Source organism: Dermacentor variabilis, chromosome 9, assembly GCF_050947875.1.
Source record: "Dermacentor variabilis isolate Ectoservices chromosome 9, ASM5094787v1, whole genome shotgun sequence".
Classification (NCBI taxonomy): Eukaryota; Metazoa; Arthropoda; class Arachnida; order Ixodida; family Ixodidae; genus Dermacentor; species Dermacentor variabilis.
Window position 1 is genome coordinate 1,957,113 of NC_134576.1, and position 23,699 is coordinate 1,980,811.

At 47.6% G+C, this 23,699-nt stretch overlaps 1 protein-coding gene across 7 annotated transcripts in view; it reads left to right on the forward strand.

The window, feature by feature from the left end:
• Positions 1–23,699, forward strand: part of LOC142558245 (EGF domain-specific O-linked N-acetylglucosamine transferase-like) — a 283,563-nt gene that overhangs the window by 43,755 nt on the left and 216,109 nt on the right. For all 7 annotated transcript variants that reach the window (XR_012822996.1, XM_075670398.1, XM_075670401.1 and 4 more), the window contains exon 6: positions 21,279–21,383. Coding sequence is in view for 6 of the 7 variants with exons in the window: in XM_075670398.1 (XP_075526513.1) it covers positions 21,279–21,383 (105 nt within the window). In the remaining variant the exon portion in view is untranslated. The remainder of the gene's footprint in view (positions 1–21,278; positions 21,384–23,699) is intronic.

The window sequence follows — 23,699 nt, forward strand, 5'->3', positions numbered from 1 at the left end:
AGTGCGCGTGGATCAAGCAAGCCGTGGAAGCTCATAGCGTGTGTCTGCCGGTAGCAAAAGTGCTTATTGAAGGACCTTTCGGAGCGCTTGAGACGGAGGCGGCAGTGTCATCTATGCTGCCCCCCCAGTACCCGTACCTATTTTCAAACAGGTCCGATCACCTCCTGCGCGAGAAGGGGCTTTTGTTTGGTGAAGCTAGTGTTCAGGCCTTAACCAGGTCGAAGGTTCGGGAGCTCGCTGCAAAGGCGGTAGTTGCGGGGCCGACGTTATCGAACAACGAAAAAGGGTCAGAGGCGCAGCAAGCTGATATTCAGAGCACGCCCGAACTGAATAAAATTGAGTCTGTAGCGTTGAAGGCGCCAGATACTGGAGAGGAAATGCCCGATAAGGGAAAGTTAGAAGAGCTATCTACAGATTTGCTCATCGCGCCTACGTCAGACGGACTTGATAGGTTGCTAAAAGTCAGCCGGTCGGCTTTGATAGCCGAGCAAAAAAAGGATGGCAGCCTGGAAAACGTGCGCTGCAATGTCAAAGAAGGTATCGCCAGGAAAACTGCGCGTTTTGTGGAAAGAGGTGGAGTCCTGTACCGGAAGTATCTAGACCGCAGAGGAGTGGAGTTCGATCAGCTGATCGTTCCTCAATGCTATCGTCAGGATCTGTTGCGCTTGTCACACGGGGGTTCGTGGTCCGGACACCTAGGAGTTAAGAAAACTAAGGACCGTCTCTTGCAAGAGTACTATTGGCCAGGGTGTTTTCGGGACGCAGACCACTTCGTGAGGTCATGTGACACCTGTCAGCGGGTGGGCAAACCAGGGGACAAATCGAGGGCGCCGTTGAAATTGGTACCTATCATTACGGAGCCTTTTAGACGGCTCGTTATTGATACAGTGGGACCTCTGCCGGTAACAGCCACGGGGTACAGACACATTTTGACTGTGATCTGCCCAGCGACAAAGTTCCCTGAAGCAGTGCCGCTTAAAGAACTCAGCTCAGTTGAGATAGTCAATGCACTACTGTCCATATTTGCGCGAGTTGGTTTTCCTGCGGAAATCCAATCAGATCAGGGCACAGTGTTTACTAGCGCTTTGACGACAACTTTTCTCGAAAGGTGTGGGGTAAAGCTGCTACACAGCTCAGTGTACCACCCACAGTCGAATTCCGTTGAGAAGCTCCACTCCGTCATGAAGCGCGTGTTGAGAGCGTTGTGTTTTGAACATCGAACTGACTGGGAGCTGTGTCTGCCTGGGGTGATGTTTGCTTTAAGGACCGCGCCGCATGCGGCTACGGGGTTTTCGCCAGCTGAACTGGTGTACGGTCGCTCGCTTCGGTCTCCGCTTCGCATGCTTCGAGAATCATGGGAAGGCAGGGGCGACGACCCAGTCGTGGTGGAGTACGTACTTAAGCTCCTCGAACGCTTAAGAAGGGCACAGGAGTTGTCAGGTGAAGCAATGACAAAGGCCCAGCAGAGGGCCAAGGTTTATTATGATCGGACCGCCAGGGCCCGTCGTTTTGAGGTGGGCGATGAGGTCATGATATTGCGCACATCGCTAAACAACAAACTAGACGTGCAGTGGGAGGGCCCAGCACGAATTGTTCAGAAACTGTCGGACGTTAACTACGTGGTAAGTCTGCCAGGAAAGCGGAAAGCACAGCAAGTTTACCACTGTAATCTGCTCAAACCTTATAGACAAAGGGAAGCAGTGGTGTGCATGATGGTAAACGTTCCTGAAGAGCTTCCGGTCGAGCTTCCGGGACTAGGCTCAGTGACGAACAGGGAAGACACCGGTCAAGTCATTAGTGACCTTATCAGTAAAGCACCGCTGTCGCCCGAGCAGAAAACCGAACTACACCAGCTATTACAAGAGTTTCAAGGTCTGTTCTCTGAGAGGCCTGGTAGGACTTCTGTCCTTACTCATGACATAGAACTTACCTCCCCAGAGCCAGTACGATCCAAGGCGTACCGGGTGTCACCCCGCCAGAACGATATTATGCAGGCTGAGGTAAAGAAAATGCTACAGCTCGGTGTTATTGAGGCAGGTGAGAGTGATTATACCTCCCCTTTGATTTTAGTTGAGGTACCGGGCAAGGAACCTCGTCCTTGCGTCGACTACCGCAGGCTTAATTCCATCACTAAGGATCAAATTTATCCGATCCCTAACATCGAGGAGCGCCTTGAGAAAGTTAGTAGCGCTCAGTTTATTTCCACCCTAGATCTTGTCAGGGGTTATTGGCAGGTTCCACTTACAGAAGAGGCTAGTAGGTATGCGGCGTTCATTTCACCAATGGGAACATTCCGTCCTAAAGTGTTGAGTTTTGGTTTGAAGAACGCGCCATACTGTTTTTCAAGCCTCATGGATAAAGTGTTGCGGGGACAGCAAGAATTCGCTTTACCGTATCTAGACGACGTAGCGATATTCTCCGCATCCTGGTCTGAGCATATGGCACACTTGCGGGCAGTGCTAACCCGCCTGCGCGAAGCGGGCTTGACAGTAAAGGCTCCTAAGTGCCAGTTAGCACAGGCCGAGGTTGTCTACCTCGGTCACGTGATTGGTCAGGGTCGTCGCCGCCCCTCTGAAATAAAAGTGGCCGCTGTGCGAGACTTTCCGCAACCGCGCACAAAGACCGATATTCGGTCGTTCTTAGGTGTCGCCGGCTACTATCAGAGGTACATCCCCAGGTACTCTGATATCGCGGCTCCCCTGACGGATGCTCTAAGAAAGTCAGAGCCTCAAACAGTCGTCTGGGACGAGACAAAGGAAAGAGCTTTTAGCGCCCTAAAGAGTGCCCTAACAAACCAGCCTGTGCTACGATCGCCAGACTATACAAAAGGGTTCATTGTTCAGTGCGATGCTAGTGAGCGAGGCATGGGCGTTGTACTGTGCCAACGGGAAAAGGGAGAAGTAGAACACCCCGTCCTGTATGCTAGTCGTAAGCTGACCAGTCGTGAGCAGGCGTATAGCGCCACCGAGAAAGAGTGTGCATGTCTCGTGTGGGCCGTTCAGAAATTGTCATGCTATCTAGCCGGCTCGAGGTCTATCATTGAGACGGATCACTGCCCTCTCCAATGGCTGCAGACCATCTCTCCCAAAAATGGCCGCCTCCTGCGCTGGAGCCTCGCTTTACAACAATATTCCTTTGAGGTGCGTTACAAAAAGGGGAGTCTCAACGGTAACGCCGATGGCTTAAGTCGAAGCCCCTAACGTAGGAATCAGCCTCAAAATTGTTGGTTACTGATGTTTTTCTTCCTGAGGCAGGATTTTTTTTAACATATTGCTTTTGTTTAGTGTTTCAAAGTGATGATATGCTTTCTAGTGCAATTTTCCAATTTGTGGACGCGTTCTGAGTGATGCTAGACTACTGTAAGGAACTAGGCAGTGGTATAAAAAGGGGAAAGAGCCTGGCAGGGCTTAGTGAGGGTTGTGCCGTGCTTGCTGACTGAGCGGTTGAATTTCAGCGTAGTTCTAACGCTTGCCGGGAACGAGAACAAAAATGTGAACTCTCCCGAAGTCACTTTGCAGTGTCCCGTGCGAACCTGAACGAGAGAACGAGGCCTTCTCTGTGCGCTGCGCTCAAGAAACGTCGAGGGACGCCCGACTTCGGTTATGAGCATCATCGAGCGACATCCCTCCGGACAGCGGATGCAGTCCCCTGTCCATCGGGATCTCCTTCCCCCGGCGGGGCGGTCTGTTGCGTTTCGCCTGCGACACGCGGTTTTGCCGGCGCGACTGCGGCGGGGCGGCAGACATTTTGGCCCGTTCGGCGTCGCCGCAACGCTCCCCGCCAGGCGTTTCCAGGCGTTTCCAGGCATGTTCCGGTGCCACGTGTCTTCATGTGCGTGTGTGAGTGTATGTGCCATTGTGCCCGAACCAGGCGATGCGACAGCAGGGGGTCACCCTCTCCTTCCAGTCATTGTGCCCGACCAGAGGCGCTCCGAGAGCCGAAGTTACCTTCTCCTCCCAGTCTTTGTGCCCGACCGGCGGCAGTGTGCGTCACCTTAGCCCATTGTACAATCACGTGCTCGTCTATTGAGGGGTTCCTTCTTGCCCTCAACTGCGAGAGTATAAAAACAGCTGCCCCCGGACGCCAAAAAGGAGGGCTCCGATTTCTTCTGTTGAGTAAAGTGCTCTCCCGTCTCTCTACTTCGGTCAACCTGACCGCCAACTCTTTGCGATGTTAAAATAAACAAGTTGTTTTGTTGTTACCAGTCGACTCATGCTTTGCCGGGACCTTCGGATGCTTCCAGTTGTACCCCAGGCCGCCAGGCCAACGCTACCCTTGGGGCTTGTGACCCAGGTACAACCACGGGCGTCAGCGCCGAGTTCCCAACAACCGATGCCATCGGTGGGATCCAAACACCAGATGACATGTTTTCAGAAAAAGCGATTTCAGCCATAGAAAAGAATGTACAGCCAGTAAAACTCAAGCCTTCGGTAGTTAAGCAACGTGCGGTTGACCTCTTGTCGAGACATAATCTTGATAGGCTTGCTGTTATGCAAAGAAAGCTAAATCCCTCACCTTAGAACTGTTTTTTTCGGCCAAGACCCATAAACGAGAAATTCCTTTTCGTGCTATAGTGTCAGAGAAAGGGACGTGGCAGGTCTGTGTCGCTAGTTAACTACATAACTGCTTAGCTTCACTAGTTTTTTCAGACCCCTTTTGCTTACGTAATCCTCAGGCACTAGTTCAGTATTTGAGAGAGGAAAATCCTGGTGATTGTACAGCTTTGAGTATGACTATCGAAGACCTGTATTATTCCTTGCCGCATGACGGGTTGCTGAATTCCGTAAATGAGTGCATTAATGAACAAGTGCAAGAGCCGGCTTTTATTGACAGATGCGGTGTTTCCACGGGAGCTTTTCTAGAAATTCTTTCTATGTACTTGAAGTCGACACTGATTGGGTGGAGAGGTGGCGTTTTTCTGCAGAAATCAGGCATTTGTATTGGCTCAAAGGTTGCCCCTATTCTTAGCAACATTTACCTGAGTAAGGTGGACAACTGCTTCGAGAAAGCCTTAGGTGATAGCGTTATCAAGATATTTCGTTACGTTGATGATTACCTGATTTTTTGCAATAGGGAAGAATTCGATTCCGCTGCTACCTCAGTAAGTGAGCAATTTAAACTTTATGGGGGAGGATTAAAGTTTACCAAGGAATTTCCTCAGCGATGCGTAATTCAGTTTCTTGACATTTCCTTGATCTTCGAACAAAATAATGTTTGTTGGCAGTATTCCCCAAGATCTTCAAAGCCGTTGCTAAACTTTCAATCCAAGCATTCCAAAGTAGAAAAAAACGGAATTGTCATGTCGTGGCTTAAGTCTTCCCTCACCAGATCCTGCATGTACAAAATAAGTGCCAGTTTTAATGCGCAGGTCCAGCGCCTATTAGAAGCAGGTTATCCTAGTGTAGCAGTGGCCACTGTGGCTGAGCGCCTAAAGAAGTCGGTTTCGAGAGGGACGGACGTGATTACAGAAAGTAGTAATAGCAAAAAAAGAGTAGTGGCTATTCCGTATATTCATTCAGTGTCGCACAGGCTTAAAAAAGTTGCAAGTAGATATGATGTTAATGTTGCTTTCACTGCTCCCAATAAGCTAGGTAAGATATGCGCCGCCGTACAGAATAAAGAGGAGCGGGTAAAAGGCAAAAAACGAACAGATATTTGTCCAGTGAAGCACAATAAGAACAACAGTTTTACTTACTGTCTTAGAACTGAGGTGAAACAGCGCAAAAAAGACAAGGACACAAGGAAACAAATACCACAGACAACGCTTGTCTGTGGTATTTGTTTCCTTGTGTCCTCGTCTTTTTCACGTTGTTTCACCTCAGTTCTAAGTATGAACCAACTAGCCCTCATCAAGATCTTACTACTGACTGTTGTATGGGTGTGGTTTATAAAATTCCCCTTAGCTGTGGCCTGTTCTACGTAGGGCAAACGGGGTGGTATATCAATCAGAGGCTAATGGAACATAAAAGGTCGTTCACCGGTGGATCACCTTCTAATCTTTTGCTACATTGCCGAGATTGTAACTGCACACCAGAGTTAGATGAATGCGCAATATTGTACAGGGATAAGAATGAAGATACGCGTGTTATGGTAGAGGCATGGCATATCTATGATGGTGGAAGTGCGTGCGTTAGTCAGCCTTCAATTACATTACATATGGAAGAGATTAAGTGCCTTAAAAGTTATCTCTCACGTAGACCGGCATGTGTACCCGACGGGCACGTGGTGTTACCATTCCTGAGCATGCGCAGATGAGTTTTGTGTCTTCTTTCTTTTTTCGTCTCAGTGCTCCTTTCAGTTGATAGTCGGCGTTCGTGTTGTCCACTTCTCTACTCTTGTGTCCTGTCTGCATGCCTCACTTCTTTTTTGCATAATGAAACTTGTGTGACTTCATCGCTTGTGGATAGCTTCCTATGCATACCAGTTCAGGGTAGGTCGTTGCAAGATCCTCCACGCACTTGACAACTCGCAGGTTATCTTTTCTATCCTGCTGTCTCTTCCCTTGATAGTCCTTCCACTAAAACTGCGTCGTCCTAGTATACGTTGATTTTTAGTTTCTTTATATCTGGTCTGGATAGCAGAAAGTCGTACGTCACCCCTTCTATCACCAGTACTTCACTCTCTATTTCATGACCTTGGAACTAGATGTTTACTGAGGCCCACTGATCATGCCTTGTCACTTTTCCATCGTAACCTTGCACCCGTAGTACTCTTCCACTATGCAGGTGACTTGCATCTACCAGCTTGGCATTTATTATAGACACAGAAGCACCGCTGTCAACCAAAGCCATCATATGTCTGTTTCTCACTTTGACAAGAAAGTGAACGAGGCTAGAGCAAGTTAAATAAACAGTGTCAGTTGCGGTCATCGGGTCGGACTGATCACCTATGTTTATTAGTTCTTTGTCGTCGGAGACTCTTGATCGTCCGAAAGTAGGGGGACAGAGTCGTTGTCAACCTTATTCACCCAACCTCTGGGAGTGCGCTAACTCAAGCTCTCTGTGCTGCCAGCAAGGTGGCTTGGTTCTCGCTGATTACGGCTTGACCAATCCGCGCCGGTCCGTCTGAAGTGACTGCTTGAGCTAGCAGTTATATTTTCTTCTGAAGTAGATGGTATGTCGTGAAGGCACTCCAGGAGCCTGTCCATAGTTTTAGGTGATCGTACTTGCAGTTGCTTCAGGACATCCGCTTGCAGTCCGTGCATTATTAGGGCTACTACGGCAGAAAGAGGAAGCATAGGCTTGGCGAGCTTCAAAATGCAGTGTTTTTCAAAGAAACACTCGACGAGGGAGCCCTGCTTGAATTTGAAATTAAGCGCAGCGTCCCATTTTTGCACTGGGTTGCTTCGGAATGTTGTTAAAAAATTTTTCCTTCCACTGGTTCCAAGAGTTGCCAGTATCTTCAGTAATGTGCACATCATACCACTTCCGTGTAGCACCTTTTAAGTAACTACGCATGTTAGTAATCTTGTCCCATTAGAGCGCCAGTTGTTCTTCCCAGCAGCATATTCATAGAATTCAAGCCAACTTTCTGGACTTGAAAACATCCCATCGAACGCATCGGGTTCTGCAAATTTAGTTACCGGCTTCTCAGTGCTTAGAGAGCTTATAAGCGATGTCACCAGTTGGTTTTGTTGCGCAATCTGTTCTTGTTGTAGCTGAAGAGCTTTCAAAACGAGGCTCACCTCTTCTGTCGAAGACCGTGATCCAGAGTCCTTTCAACACATCGATTGAAGAACTAATTCGTCAAAGATCGCCAGACGCAAGTTCACTTTTACAGCACCCTTCCGACGTAGTTCAGCAGTGTCCATGGAAGCCTTCTCTAAAACCAGGTTCACGAGTTCTGCCGAGTTGAGTTCACGAGGTAGTTCCACCGCTGGTTTGTCTTGAGCTTGGTATCTCGAAAAGATGATCTCCTCTGCGGAGGTCTCCTCGAGGAAAAATGTCACCCACATGTTGGAGTCAGTTGTCGGCTGTGCCAAAATAATATGGCGTTCCTAGTTAAAGGACACAATAGACGTAAAGCATGGCTGTGGAACTGGCGTCCATCTGGTCTACCTTTTATTCTAACTTCATTCTTCTCTTCTCCTGTCCCCCGGTTCCTGCGCTTCTTCATCTTCTATTCGAAGGCTCATACCGCTTCATATCTCAAGGCGAAAAACAATGAACTTACTGAAAATTCTAACGCAACATGGGGCAGTGACAGGAATTGCTTACTAAAATTTACAACAGCCTTGTCTGATCACGTTTGGGTTATGCAGCCGTAGTAAATCACTCTGCCATACTGAGTGCATTAAAGGTGTTGGATCCTGTCCACCATGTAGGTAGCCGCCTGTCTACAGGCACTTTCAGAACAAGCCCTATTCAAAGTTGTTAAAACATTCGAGCCTGGTGACTGCTTCATACATAAACAGTTTATTGAAGTAAAGTAGCACGCACTCGTGACAAGGAGCCAGTCTCTTGCTCTTCATCTTCGGGTACCTTGATGATGATATTTTACGGGCTACCGCCCTCCCAACTTACAGAGATATGCTTTGGCTGGCTTTTTGAAGCACCCTTCAAGAGGGTAGATGTTATTCACAGATCTTCTGAGAAATTCTTTGTTGCCTGTCCGAAGTAGGCAAGCTCTTGTTATTTCGTCGCATCCAGGGTAACTTTGTTCAATTTGGCATGTTTTCCAAAATGTTCTTGGACCCCGGTCTTCAATTAACACCACATCACCTTTGGACAATGGTTTCACTTGTTGCATCTTGGCTTTGACATTAGCTCCTATTTCCTTGAGATATTCACAATGCCATCTTTTCCACCAAGCTTTCATGAATTTGCGTCCACTTCACCATGCTTCTTCAACATCTCCGTTGTATGGCCTTGTTCATCTTGAAGCTGTGGCCATCTGCCTATGATGTCTGAAGGCGTCAGTAGTATGGGCTCATTAAGTTTGCCATACACGTAAGTTAACGGTCGACTGTTAAACACTCCTTCAACTTCTGCTACAAATGTGCGTAGCTCCTTCACAGAAGTTGTTCTCCTTGAAATGATTTTTCGCATCGATGTCTTCAGGCTTTGTTTGAGGCGTTCGTAATATCCTCTCCACCTCAGGGCTATTGTTTTCCATTATATTTGATGCATACTGCAGTAATCCTTCAGCTATTCGTGCCCAACAGGTTCAAGCATTCTGTTGATTTCCTTCTTGGCCTTTGTAAAGGTCCTGGCATTGTCCTATGGCAGGTATACCCTGCTGTGCTGTGAATTGGCGGAAAGCTTGTAAAAAGCTGTATGTGGACATGTTGTTATCTCCAAGTGTACTCCTCTAGTTACCGCGCAGGTGAAAATTACTACGTATTGTTTTACAATCTCGTATTTGTTTTTCACATAAAGTTTTCTGGTGAAGTCAACTGTCAACAAATTCTATTGAATTCAAAACTCGCATGACTTGAAAAGGCCCCAATTCGTTGACTCTGTCCACCGGGATCCGAAGCATAATTTGAGTGGCCGCTCTTGCTCATGCAGACTATGCATTTGTTTAAAATTCTTTTTACAACTTGGGAACCCCACAATATCCAGAACTTAGCCCGCAGTTGTGCTAGCATTGCTTGAACTCCGCCGCACAATATTATTTGATGAACGTGACGTTTCATTAGTTCCATGAAATACCCATCCTTTGGAAGTACGATGACTTGCCGGCTTGATTCTTGGCTATAGTGCAAGCGTCCTTTCTCTCTTATGAGTCCTTTGTTGTCACATTATACAGTCCATCCCGGATATATCGAATTATTGCCTATATCGAACATTTGAAAAATCCCCTTGGGAATCCCGTGCAGAAGTATAGCGCTATTGTTTGCATATATAGAACTCCTGTGCACCGGCATATCGATGTATTGAACTCCGTACTGAGCTGCGCCCTGGCAAGTGTGCTTCTCCCACTATACCCCACGCCTGCAAGTGCGCTTCTCCCATCGAATATCACCCCCGCAAGTGCGCTTCTCCTCACGAAGTTCTCGCGATGTTCCCGCGATTTCACGCGCACTGCCCCGCACTCTGAGAAAGGGGCGTGTGGGTAAAAGGCACGTGACGAGGAGCATTTGGAGTGCGATTGAGTGTGAGAGGGAAGCGGGAGGGAGAAACCACGCTGACCACAGGCGCCCATTTCCTATGTTTTGGTTGGCTGACACCGCTGGCGCAGTGAGACGAACGAGGTCAGTGCAGCTTGGACTTGTGGTAGTGCGGAGACGCGGAGCTATGCGTCTTTCGATTCGCTTTGTTCCTTTTATTCATGAGGCCAACGCCAAGGCTTGAGACTCGTGTGGTGCAGTGCGTTTTTCTTTCCGCCTTTGGCACATGTTCCGGAGCCATAGCCGTGAAAAAACCCAAGAATTTGGATTTTTCAACAAAGACGGACATCATTCGACGGGTGGAGGCTGGCAAGAAAAAGTTCTTGGTCGCCGTGGCGTTCGGAATTCCTCACAACACCCTGAGTACGATCCTCCAAAGCCGATGTTAAGCTGAAGGCAGTGTAGTCCAGTCGCCCTGGAGCATGTCGTGTGCACGTCCCAACCTTTGACAAGGTCGAGAAGGCAAAGCAGGCTTTGTGGTAGCTGCAGACGACAGATATCTTGACAGTGAAGACGATGACGCTGGATGCTTGGACAGCGAATTTCGCAAGCTCTCGGCAATCCCAGGCACCATCCCAGGTGGCGTTACAGCAGGCGATTTCGTCAGCGCCGACGATGGCGTGCAAGCTGTAACAGATCGCGTTGATGCGGAGATTGTGGCTGACATCATGGGTGATGAGGAGCAGGCTTGAGCAGCGGCGAAGGTTCCGACGAAGAGGACCAACCACCATGCACTGCAGCTGAACTTGCATCAGCTTTCAGCGTCATTCGCCGCTGTTGTGGCACAATGGAAGGAGCTGGCCTTTCTCATTTGGACACTCAACAAGCTTGAGGGCAGCTTAATGAACTTGATGGTGCAGAAGAAAAAGCAAGCAAAGGTCACAGATTTCACAGATTTCACAGATCCATATCTCGTGAAACATCTACTTTCATCGCAGACACGATCAATCACTGTCATTTTTTTATGCTTGTATTTTACGCACTTCAGAGCGAATAAATTTTAGGCCCTTTTACAGCCACAGTGCACCATATGTATATTTTCCACTTTTTAGTGTATACTTTTAGGCCACTATGCAGCCATGTATCATATACTCCCCACAATCAACACTCACATATCATTGACAAGCACGGATCATTGACTTGACGCTCTTTGGCCACATCTGGCCCTTGCGCCAATAAACTGTAAAAATCAATCAATCAATCATGCGCCTGCATGTATCCGAAGTTTCTGGAAAGTTATCGATGCTTCTATCCGCTGTCTGTTGTCGCCGAACCTTGTGTTATCTAATTTCATCACGTGACGCGAATGGTGTAGAACTTTGTGGAGTGCACGCGGGTCCCAACGATTAGTCTGGAACATTCGATGACTGCTGTATAAAAGCCGACGCGCTGGACCCGCTGATCAGATTTTCGCCGATCGTCGAGCGTGTTCACCGCTATCGTTGTGCTATAAGTGTAGCCTATCTTTGTGGGCACAGGTTCGCCCAATAAACGTTAGTTTTGTCCTTCACAGTATTGCTACTGTGTTCTTCGTCACCACCACGTGACATCTGGTTGAGGTGCTTTTTGTTCATGTACCGGACGCCGCCAACAAGCCGTGATCCAAGCCCGGACTGCAAAGAGAACACCAATGTAGTCCCGGACCATCGAGCAAGCCGCCGTCTTCAACAGCTGCCCCCGGAGCACGAACTTCTACCGGAGAAGACCAAGAAGATTGTGACCAAGGCAACCCCAATGGCAGCCCCAGCATCCCCCATCATGCTGCAGCAGTCCAGGGAACCACCGACGTCCAGCGGTTCCACATTTGAGGACCCGGAAAGCTGGCTGGAAACGTATGAGAGGGTTGCTACGTTTAACAGCTGGGCAAGCGACGACAAGCTACGAGATGTCTATTTCACATTGGAGGACGCTGCCAGGACGTGGTTCGAGAATCGAGAAGCCACCTTGACGACGTGGGACCTCTTCCGAAGCGGCTTCCTGCAAACATTTACAAGCGTCGTGCAAAAAGAGCGAGCCCAAGCTCTACTGGAGACCAGAGCGCAGCTGCCGAATGAGACGATCACTATCTTCACTTTTCCACCACGCCGACCCAGAAATGTCCGAGGAGAAGAAAGTCCGCCTACTGGTGCGTGGTGTAAAGGAGGAACTTTTCGCCGGAATGGTAAGAAGCCCACCGAAGACCATCGACGAGTTCTTTCGTGAAGCGACGAGCATCGAGAAGACACTGGAATTGCGGAACCAGCAATTCGACCGACCCGTTAATTCGGACCGCTAGAGGACACCTCATCACGCTGAGTGAAATCTGCACGGCAAGAATTACCATTCATGACCGAACTAACCCTGCCACCTTCGTTATCCTGCAACAGTGTTCACGAGATGTCATTCTTGGCATGGACTTCCTGAACCAACACGGCGCAATCATCGACCTGAAGTCGAAGTCAATAATGCTGTCGGAAGACCAAGCAATACCGCCGGGGAGCCCTTGTAGTCACACCACGCCTTGAGTGTGCTCGAAGATCAAGTGAGCATCCCGCCTCGCTCTAGCATTGTTATCTCGGTCGGCACTGAAACGCCCACTGACGTAGAAGGCGTCATCGAAGGCGACCAACGTCTACTGCTCAACCGTGAAATTTGCGTCGCAAGAGGGATCGCTCGACTGCACGGAGGAAACACGAAAGTGTTGCTGACAAACTTCAGCCAGGAGTTCAAACACATCAACAAGGGCACGACGATCGCTTACATTGAGGAAATTCAGGAAACCAGCGATGCGTTTGTCCTCTTGGATTCTGTCATATCTACCCCGACGACCGTAGTTCTCAAGCCAGACTTCAGCATAAATCCAAGTCTCTCCGTGATTAAGCAGCTACAGCTAAGAAGTCTGCTTCGATGATACAAAGACTGCTTTTCGATGTCGTCGAGGATTCGACAAACACCAGTCGCAAAGCATCGCATAATAACCGAAGAGTGCGCTCGACCACTCCGCCAGAGCCCTTACCGAGTTTCGCCGCGAGAATGCGAAGCTATAAGACAACAAGTCAACGAAATGCTGCGCGACGACATCATCCAGCCGTCGAAAAGCCCGTGGGCATCTCCAGTTGTTTTAGTGAAGAAAAAGGCGGAACCCTACGTTTCTGCGTCGATTATCATCGTCTGAACAAGATCACAAAGAAGGACGTATACCCCCTCCCACGGATAGACGACGCATTGGATCGGCTGTGCAACGCTAAATACTTCTCGTCGATGGACCTCAAGTCTGGCTATTGGCAAATAGAAGTCGACGAAAGGGATTGCGAAAAGACCACCTTTATCACACCAGACGGCCTCTATGAGTTCAAGGTTATGCCAATTGGACTGTGCTCGGCGCCTGCAACGTTCCAGCGCGTGATGGACACGGTTTTAGCAGGATTAAAGTGGCAGACCTGTCCCCTTTACTTGGGTGACGTCGTTGTCCTCGCCGGAAATTTCGACGATCACTTTAGGCGGCTTGCAACAGTACTAGAGGCCATCAAGTCATCAGGGCTCACTCTGAAGCCAGGAAAATGCCGCTTCGCTTACGATGAGCTTCTATTCCTAGGCCACGTCATCAGCAAATCTGGAGTACGCCCCGACCTGCAGAAGGCAGCTGCCATCGCAAAGTTCCCGCAGCCAATCGACATGAAGGCAGTGCGCAGATTCCTTGGCATGTGTGCCTACTATAGGTGCTCTGTCATGGATTTTTCACGTATGGCGGAGCCGCTAACTCATCTAACGAAATGTGATGTCGAGTTCAAGTGGGAAACGCCGCAGGCCGACGCATTTCAAGAACTGAAACGACGCATGCAGTCACCGCCGGTACTTGCACACTTCAACTAGGACGCCGATACTGAAATCCACACTGACGCCAGTAGCCTAGGCCTCGGTGCCGTCCTAGTCCAGAAGAAAGATGGACTTGAATGGGTGATATCTTATGCTAGCCGGTTACTGTCAGAAGCGGAAGGCAATTATTCTACGACAGAAAAGGAATGCCTCGCCATTATTTGGACTACAGCGAAATTCCGCCCTTACCTCTATGGCAGGCCATTCAAAGTCGTCAGCGACCATCACGCGTTGTGTTGTCTAGCTAACTTAAAGGACCTTTCAGGACGGCTGGCGCGGTGGAGCCTCAGACTGCAAGAATATGACGTCACCGTTATATACAAGTCCAGAAGAAAACACTCTGACGCCGACTGCTTATCACGCGCCCCCATCAATCCCCTGCCGCAAGACGACGAGGACGACGACGCCTTCCTTGGAATAATAAGCGTGGAAGACTTCACTAAACAGCAGCGAGCAGACCTGGAGCTAAAAGGCCTCGTTGAGTACTTGGAAGGGAACACCAACGTTGTCCCTAGGGCATTTAAGCGCGGGTTGTCTTCGTTCACGCTACAAAACAACCTGCTCGTGAAGAAGAATTTCTCACCAGTCCGCGCCAGCTACCTTCTTGTTGTACCGTCAGCGCTGCGTCCAGAAGTACCGCACGCCCTGTACGACGATCCAACCGCTGGGCACCTCGGATTTTCCTGGACGCTGTCGAAGATACAGGAAAAGTATTACTGGCCGCGTCTGACCGCCGACGTCGCCCATTACGTCAAGACATGCCGAGACTGTCAGCGACGCAAGACACCACCGACAAGGCCAGCAGGATTACTACAGCCGATCGAACCTCGTCGTCGACCATTCCAGCAGATTGGGATGGATTTGTTGGGGCCGTTTCCGATGTCAGCATCTGGGAATAAGTGGATCGTCGTGGCGACGGTCTACCTCACCCGCTTCGCTGAAACTAAAGCTCTACCAAAAGGCAGCGCAGCCGAAGTGGCGAAATTTTTCGTCGAGCACATCCTGCTGTGACATCGTGCCCCAGAAATCCTCATCACCGACAGAGGAATGGCTTTTACAGCAGAACTCACCCAAGCCATTCTGCAATACAGCCAGACAAGCCACAGGAGGACAACTGCCTACCAACCGCAGACGAATAGTCTCACGGAATGCCTGAACAAGACCCTCGCGGACATGCTAGCAATGTACGTTGACGTCGAGCACAAGACCTGGGATGCCGTCCTGCTGTACGTAACATTCGCTTACAACACGGCGGTGCAAGAAACAACACAGATTATGCCGTTTAAGCTGGTTTACAGCAGGAACCAGACGACGACGCTCGACGCCATGCTGCCGCACGTCACTGACGAGGAGAATCTTGACGTCGCTACTTATCTCCAGCGCGCTGAAGAAGCCCGACAGCTCGCCTACCTACGGATCAAGACCCAGAAGCGTACCGACAGCCGACACTACAACCTCCGACGACGCTTCGTCGAGTACCAGCCCAGCGACCGTGTTTAGGTATGGACCCCGATACGCTGACAAGGACTGAGTGAGAAACTATTACGACGCTATTTCGGAGCCTACAAGGTCATCCGGCGTATTGGCGCTCTTGACTATGAGGTCGTGCCAGACGGCATTTCGCATTCACAGTGACGCCGTGCACGATCTGAAGTGATCCACGTGGTGCGCCTTAAACCCTTTTATGGACGCTGACGAAGTTTCCTATTTTGTTGTTTTCGTTGCTACGAGTGCTTTTCTTTATTACTTTCGTTTGTTTGCAGCATCGGGTCGATGCTTTTTAAGAGGGGGGTATTGGCACATGTAGTTATGTTTATCGGGCTACCACGTTTCGCTGTCTAACAAATCTTAGCGCACAGCGCGGGACGCACCTGAATGTATCCGAAGTTTCTGGAAAGTTATGGATGCTTCTATCCGCTGTCTGTTGTCGCCGAACCTTGTGTTATCTGATTTAATCGCGTGACGCGAATGGTGTAGAACTTTGTGGAAGGCATGCGGGTCCCAACAATTAGTCTGGAACATTCGATGACTGCTGTATAAAAGCCGACGCGCTGTATTCGCTGATCAGATTTTCGACGATCGCCGACCATGCTCACCGCTATCGTTGTGCTATCAGTGTAGCCTGTTTTTGTGGGCACAGGTGCGCCCAATAAAAGTTAGTTTTGTCCTTCACAGTATTGCTACTGTGTTCTTCAACGTCACCACCACGGAACAATAGGAGGCACCAAGATGATTGTCGTTGACGATGGGGCCAGCCAGGGTGGGATGAGGATCAGTGGTTGCGCTTGTGGCAACCATAGAGGTGCAGCAAGAGTGGTTGTAGGCAGCTTGCACAGGCGTATTGCAGGAACGCCATCAGCGTAGAGTGATGGCGCCTGAGAAGGCACTGCGCATGATGACACCACTACCCAGCCAGGAAGAAGCGTCAGCAGTAGGGTAGTTCGGAAATTGGCCTGCATGGGGAAACGCAGAAGGTTAGATGATTCGTTTGTGGCACTGCCACCAAGCCCACCTCCACCATGCGCTATTCTTGGTGAGAATGGCCTTTTTTTCTGTCATTGGAATGTTCCAATGACTGTCCTCAGTCACATAGTTGTTCTGCTTGCAGAACAGGCAGCTTCTGTTTTCTGAGCTATAAAAGCTTGAAATTGTTCGAAGCTGTCAGCTGTTATCCCTTGGCTTCGTAGCTATCCTCTCCTGTTCACATTGTGTTTGTTCCCAAAAAGATATTTGCTTTCGCAGAAATGACATAAACCTGTCCAGCTTTTCCTCACATTCTTTTCCTGTTGTGTTGCTTTGTGCGTTAGCTTCCATGGCTGAGCTGTTTCTCATTGCTTCTTTTGACTCGAGCTGTGCTGATAAATCCAGTGAGATCGCTCTTTTCAATGCTGTCAACAACATCAACATGAAGCTCTCGGTCTCCACCTTCAGTGATTTGAGTGCCGGTGAGTTGACCTGCACTCTGGCACTAGCTTGCCTAGTGCATCAGTTTCTCTAGGCTCAATAGCTTATGTTTATGTGTAGTTTATGTGTCATTAGTTTATGTGCAGCTACACTGATTGCTCATGATATTCGAATGTTGTTTACAGTATTTTTATCGCTTCATCATAATTTTCGTTTGCAGGGTACTGAAGCCCTTCTATAGTAGATGCTGCCTTTCCGGTTAAGAGATGCTAATAAATGATTGAACTGTTGTCTCTTGCTCATGTTATGTCTGAGGTGAACTGCTGACTTGCACTGAGCCCAGAAACGATTCCACTCCAAAGCTCTTCAACCAAACTTTGTCATTTCCAGCTTAGGTAGTTTGGTGATGCTGCTTGTGTCTTGTCCTGTACTTGGTGATGCTGCCTGCTTTGTTCTGTTGTTCAAATCCAATTGTACAGGCTCTAAAATTCTGAACTCTATTGTAGACAAGATCGTCCTTATTTCCATGTCATACTCTATTATTCTTTTGAATTCAGCTTCGGCAGTAACTTCTGTTAGAAATTTCTCCATTTGTTCATTGGCGTTCGTCAGGCTTTCACTTATTCCCTTAATCTGTGCCTGCATTGTGAGCAACTGTTCTCTGTTAGCCTCTTCATTAATTTGCTGTTCCGCTGTGTTGATGAGCTGTGTGACCTGGGAGCGAAGCACTTTTCTTCATTACTACCGTATTTACACGATTGTAAGTCGACTCGAATGTAAGTGGACCCCCAAATATTGCTTGTGACAGGGGAAAAAAAAGAAGAGCATACCCGTGGGTGCATTCCATAACGAAAATTTATTTGTAGCTGGCATGGTCATTCATTTTTTCATTTATTGATACTGTCAGCCCAACTTTGAGCTATTACAGGAGTGGTAGGTCACAATACAAGCGACAATATATTTACAGGATAAAGAAAATAAAGTACATTTTGGGGAATGCACTGATAGTCGCACCATGGCAAATACAGCATGTAATACAATACCCAGGTGTACAGTATAACCATTTGGCTGAGTTATGGTCTACTGCTGGACTATTATGGTCGACACTGGACTACTACTCCTCACTAGTGCTGCTATCGTCATTGCTGCTACGGTCCCGAAGCACGTTGCCGTCCAGTGAAATTCTGCATTTGCATACTTAAGTGCATTTGCATACATACTTACTGTATTTGCTTGCATAATGATCGCACTCATGTAATGATTGCACCCCTGAATTTTGTCGTCAAAATTCGACTTTTTTCTTTCCCGTGTAATGATCACACCCTGCACTTGTCACAGCGATATGTCATGTGCCAAGTCTAGCTAATGATGATCGCGTTTACCATCTGTCGAATGCTACGTGAATGACTCTTGAAGACATACCAAGCGGTCTGCACGCACCCAGCATTCTTAAGCAGAGGCCCCATTTCATTCCTTTCATCACTTGCCACACTTCCATGAAAAAAAAAAAAGCTACAACCAAACTTGCCTCGGCTTTATTATTTGTAAGCTTCATAATGGTTTTGGTCAACAACAACATAAAGGGCACCTTTCGGTTCTCGTCTGCACTCGTGGGCACACAATAAATCGCAATCAGCAATGATAGTGGCCAAGTTTACACTGATTCATTAGAAGTATACCCTATTCATGCACCGACGCTTGTAACGCAGCCAAGATATTCGCTCACCCTTAGCAGAAATGTACCACATTAGAATAGCAGTGAAAACAAATGCTGCAGTTTCTGTAGCATGCCTGCCATGTGTTTCTATGTCACTGGCAGCTAAGTCTCTGTTTCTGTCACTGGACATGGCTACGTTACTGTTGCAAACTTGCCGACATTAATGATAATATTCATTACTGATACGGAAGAAGCTGTTTCAATGCGGGTAATGTACTCACGAAAAAAAAATAATTGCATTCGGCGCGTTCGGCTTGCTCCTCCGGCCGCCATTTTTGTTTTGGTGTCCCGTACTGACAACAGCAGCCGCCTGCTTGTTATCCCGCAGCAAATGCGGGATGAGAAAGAAAAAGGTTTCTTTTCGTGGGAAATTTAACCCGCGTAATGATCTCACCTCTGAATTTGCGTCAATTTCTTTGACAAAAAAGTGCAATCATTATGCGAGTAAATACGGTAAGTCCACGGTGAAAGCACCCAACTACACAGAGCCATTAGGGATGCTCTTTTGACGTGGCCTGTTGGCTTAAGTTTGCGGTCTTCTGCCTCCAGCCACTTGTACTCACGGCAGAGCAGGTTCTTAAAAGGCGAACATCCAGGCTTGTTTCATGACCATGTCGCATGTCACTGACAGGGACCGATCACGCATTTCGGCGATGTACACCGCAAGCTTGGCCTTCAGCTCTCGAAAGTGTCCTGACTTCAGCCCCTGGAAACCTCTTTGCTAGCCATCACAGGTGAAAATTTGGCTTCGCTGCCGTTGCCACTCTCGCACCACCCTTAAGAAACATCGAACTTGCGGCACGCTGCGCACTTATTTGTTTCTTCAGCGTAAAGGATGGCAGCCCTCTTCAACGCCGCTGTGAACGAGCGCTGAACGTTTAGTGGACTCGGAGCACTCATGACGACTGAGGAAGCGCAGAAGTAGCATTTGGCCGGCAGTCAAAAAAAGAGCTACAGGGAAAGAGAAACAAGGTAAATATGCCTGGTAGCGAAGCTTCCATAGGAGCCTATACGTTCAAAACATGGCGGTTCATCGGTAGTTCATGGGACTTAGCGCCATCTTTATGTGGAGGGAACACTTCCGGCAGAAGAAAAAATAATTTGACACCATATCCGTTAAAAACAGAAGTGACATCCTTTTGTTTTTTGAAGGCGCGAAATTTCTTTTGTTGGTCTGCCTTTAGAGCTACATATTCAAATTCTCCGCCGTTCGACTTGATGGGCATTTCGAGTTTTCAGTGCGGAAAGCTATGCAGGAAAAGGCCAGCTGTACGGTTGTCGAAATTGTACCCCTGCACAGAATATCTTTGGAGGCCGAGGAAAGCTTTAGGTGTAGAGTGCTGATTCTATTGTCGGATGCCAAGCCCATCGCCAGCGCAGTCGCACGAAAACAAGTACACAGTTAACTGACGATCGTAACTCACTACTTTTGACTGAACACCCGCCGTGGTTGCTCAGTGGCTATGGTGTTGGGCTGCTGAGCACGAGGTCGCGGGATCGAATCCCGGCCATGGCGGCCGCATTTCGATGGGGGCGAAATGTGAAAACACCCGTGTGCTTAGATTTAGGTGCACGTTAAAGAACCCCAGGTGGTCAAAATTTCCGGAGTCCTCCACTACGGCGTGCCTCATAATCAGAAAGTGGTTTTGGCACGTAAAACCCCAAATATTATTATTACTTTTGACTGAACAGGTTAAGACGCGATGAAGCTACCCGCGTCGCCAAATTCAGACAAACTTCGACAAGCAAAAAAGCACAACGTGTGATGGGGGCGTATTTCAATAGGTGCAATTTACGAGCGCGCCTTTCTACACATTTTAAGAGCTGCATTGCATTACGAGTGATAGCTGCGTCAGCGCCCCCTGTAACGATGGGCGCTGAAAAGTAATGTATTTGTTAATAATAAAATTAAGCAAACTTGTATTTTATTAACTCGTCATGAATATATAAAGTTGGCCAGGAATCTTATTTTCGTTGAATGAATCTAACTGTGTCTCCCTTGAATTAAAAAATGCTTTTTTCTTTCCCAGTGTTTGTTCCCTCAAAACATAGTTGCGCTTCAATCGCTGCTCTCATAACCACCCTTGCTGATGTCAGTGACAATTTGTACTGAACCGCTTTTTGCCCGAAGCTTTGCAACCTGTTCGGATCGACCTTGAGAGAAACACACGACCCGCGAGTGGTGTCTGCTCTTCCATGAACTATCTGTATACTCCCCGCAAGTGCTGCTGTTCTGAGGGTGCCGCCACAAATGGAACAGCGGCACACCCCCACATGAGGGCTGTGTGCGCTGTAAAACTCTAAAAATTGTTGAAAAACCCTTCCGAAAAGCGAACAAATGTGCGGGATAGCGGAAAGCTACGGATGGGGGGGGGGGGCATAGAGCAAACATAAAATTGGAACTACGTTGTAGCTCCCCTGATATCCGGTTGGTCTCGCTTTTTTTTTTTTTTGCGGTGCCATGTTTTGGTTTTGATTGTAAGTCGACCCCCCATACTTCAGATTTCCAAATTTTAAAGAAGAGGTCGACTTACAATCATGTAAATACGGTACTTCTTTGCTCATTCCTAGGTGGGTAACAATGATGTCTCACTTGTCAGTCAGCTGTTACGATGCTTGTGGTTTTCAGTTCGGTCTTGTTTGTGATGAAGTCCACAAATGTGAGGTCCTGTGCGGTCCACCTTGACTCAGGTACCGAGAGGACATCCTGGGCCCTGCCCTTGTTGGCGGCTACTGTCGGCTCGACAAAGACTCTCTTCACCTTGAAGGGGACCACAAGAGCCCTTTACAATCATGGTGAGTAGAATGTGCCCAACTTTTAGTTGTTTCACAGAGTACATGTTTTCTATGCCAAACCCAAAGATACCTTGAAAAGCCATTTGGCTCATACCAAGTGTGGCTTGACAGTATAGCACTATATTGCGTGCCTGGACTCTTCAAATGACTCTTACTAGGAAGAAATGACTGTGCTTGTTTCGTAAAACTTTAATGCATAGTACCAAGAGCAGTCTACAGTATTTATCTCTGGGTGAATGTAAACAATGTTGCGGCTTCCAAAGCAATGGACTCAGAGACAGAGTCATCTCTGGCCTCCAGATGTGCTCAAGCCACTTGTCACCACTTGACATATTTCTTCTCTTGGCAGTCTCGTTGGCCTTTACGACATCTTTGTTGAAGGGTGGACTGTTGCTGTTCAATGTACTCTTAAATGTTCACATGCTACTGTGCATCTTTCAGTGTGAGCTCGCAGTCATTGAAAGTACCCATTGACCCCTCTGCGACTTTCATGATACCTCATTGAGAACATTTTGGGAAGGAAAACTTGCAGGCTTTCTAGGACTTTGAAAAGCCTCACTGAATGCTCTTGTGACAATACTGCGACATATGCTACAAGTTACCATGTTTTCCTAAATATAACGTTCACCTTTCTTTAAAAAAAAATTAGTAAAAAAATTGACTTTGCATTACAATCAGATATAAAACCAAAGCATTGTTCGCACTGTTGGCAACAGCCTACTGTAAGAGCCATCAAATGCATCATCATCATCATCATCATCATAAAATTGCCTAGGGGCACATTCCTGCGAAGGTTACCGTTGGTTCATTTTGTGTGCGACTACAATCTAGAGCAGTTTTGCTGATCTAGAGCAGTTTTCTTGGCCAATAACTTTGGGGATACTATCACTTCCATGAGGTTTCACTTGACTTGACACCGAATGCATAGGTGTAATTGGCATCCAGTGTTTCTGGCACTTCACCAAGCTCGCTATTTGCGCACAATGCCAGGAACTCTGTTGGCCGTATACTTCGACAAGTCCGATGCATAGTCTTGCAAAAGTGATAGCAGTGTATAAAGTGATCTCATGACAATACCATCCCTGTGTGTTTAATATCTGTGGCTAATGAAACACAAAGGGCGATAATGATGTGCCGCTTTCATAATGAAAGCTCATTAAAAATAAGTTCCGACCTGTGAATAAATTCTGCACTTTTTGTTTCTCCTGATGGCCATGCTGTGTGTGTGTGCATGTTCTGTATAAACAGCAGGTTTCATTAAGGTGCATTTTTCTTTACCTGCTTTTAGCCCACAAAAATTGTGTGTGTGTTGATTCGGGGGTGCATCAGATTTGGGTAAATACAGTGCTAAGCTGGGGGGGCATCAGCTCAATGATATTGTTTCGTGGTTTAGACAAGCAGTTCATACACTTGAATGTGTAATGGATATTGGTGAGCATTTGTCATTTGTTTTGCAACTTACTAGTTATCTAAAGCTTCAGTTCTCTTTTTTTTACTTTTTTTCTCACATTAACTTTATAGTAGCTTCTGTTTTTAATTAGCTCTTTACTTATGTGGCTGCTTCGTAATGCAAAAATTTTTTTTTCTTGATCTGTGGATCCCCCTGATACTACTCTGAGAAGAGTTTCGTGGCTTTACATAATTCTTTTTGTAAATAATTGTTATCATTAAAGATTTTATTGAAGTCTTTGAAAGCTTGGTTGACTTGCACACACTCCCAGGCATAATTGAGACACAATTAACTCACACGGTGGGGGAATGAATCTGGCAAGCTGCAACATACCCGTTGTTTCTGAAGCAAGTGTCATAGCTGTGCATAGCTGCATTTGTCTCGTGTACTTTCACTTTCGAAATCTATTGGGCACACAGTTTGGTCCTTTTTCAATGACCTTCCCTCTTATCTCTCACTCGTGTAGTGCACAATTATTCCTTGTGTTGCAGCCTTTGAAGTGCCAGAAAAACTACATTTCTTACTTTTGCTCCTGTTACAACAGTTGCCGCTTCATGGCCAACTTTATGACACTAGCACTAAGGCCACACCAATCACATGTAGCAGATGCGAGCGACCAACTTGCATCGCTGAAACAGACGTAATTCATAATCATCTTCATTGATTGATTGATTGATTTATTGATTGATCTTTACTAGAAAAGGACTGACTCGAAGGCCTATACAGTGGAGTGAAGTGTTGCTGATCACATTAATGTCACTAATCAGCTCCAAAAGATGGATGTGCGATCAATTTATGCGTGTTGTAATCTTGTGTGCCAGCTGCTCAGGCTGTAGCCAACTATTTTGTCTGAGGCTTTGCATACA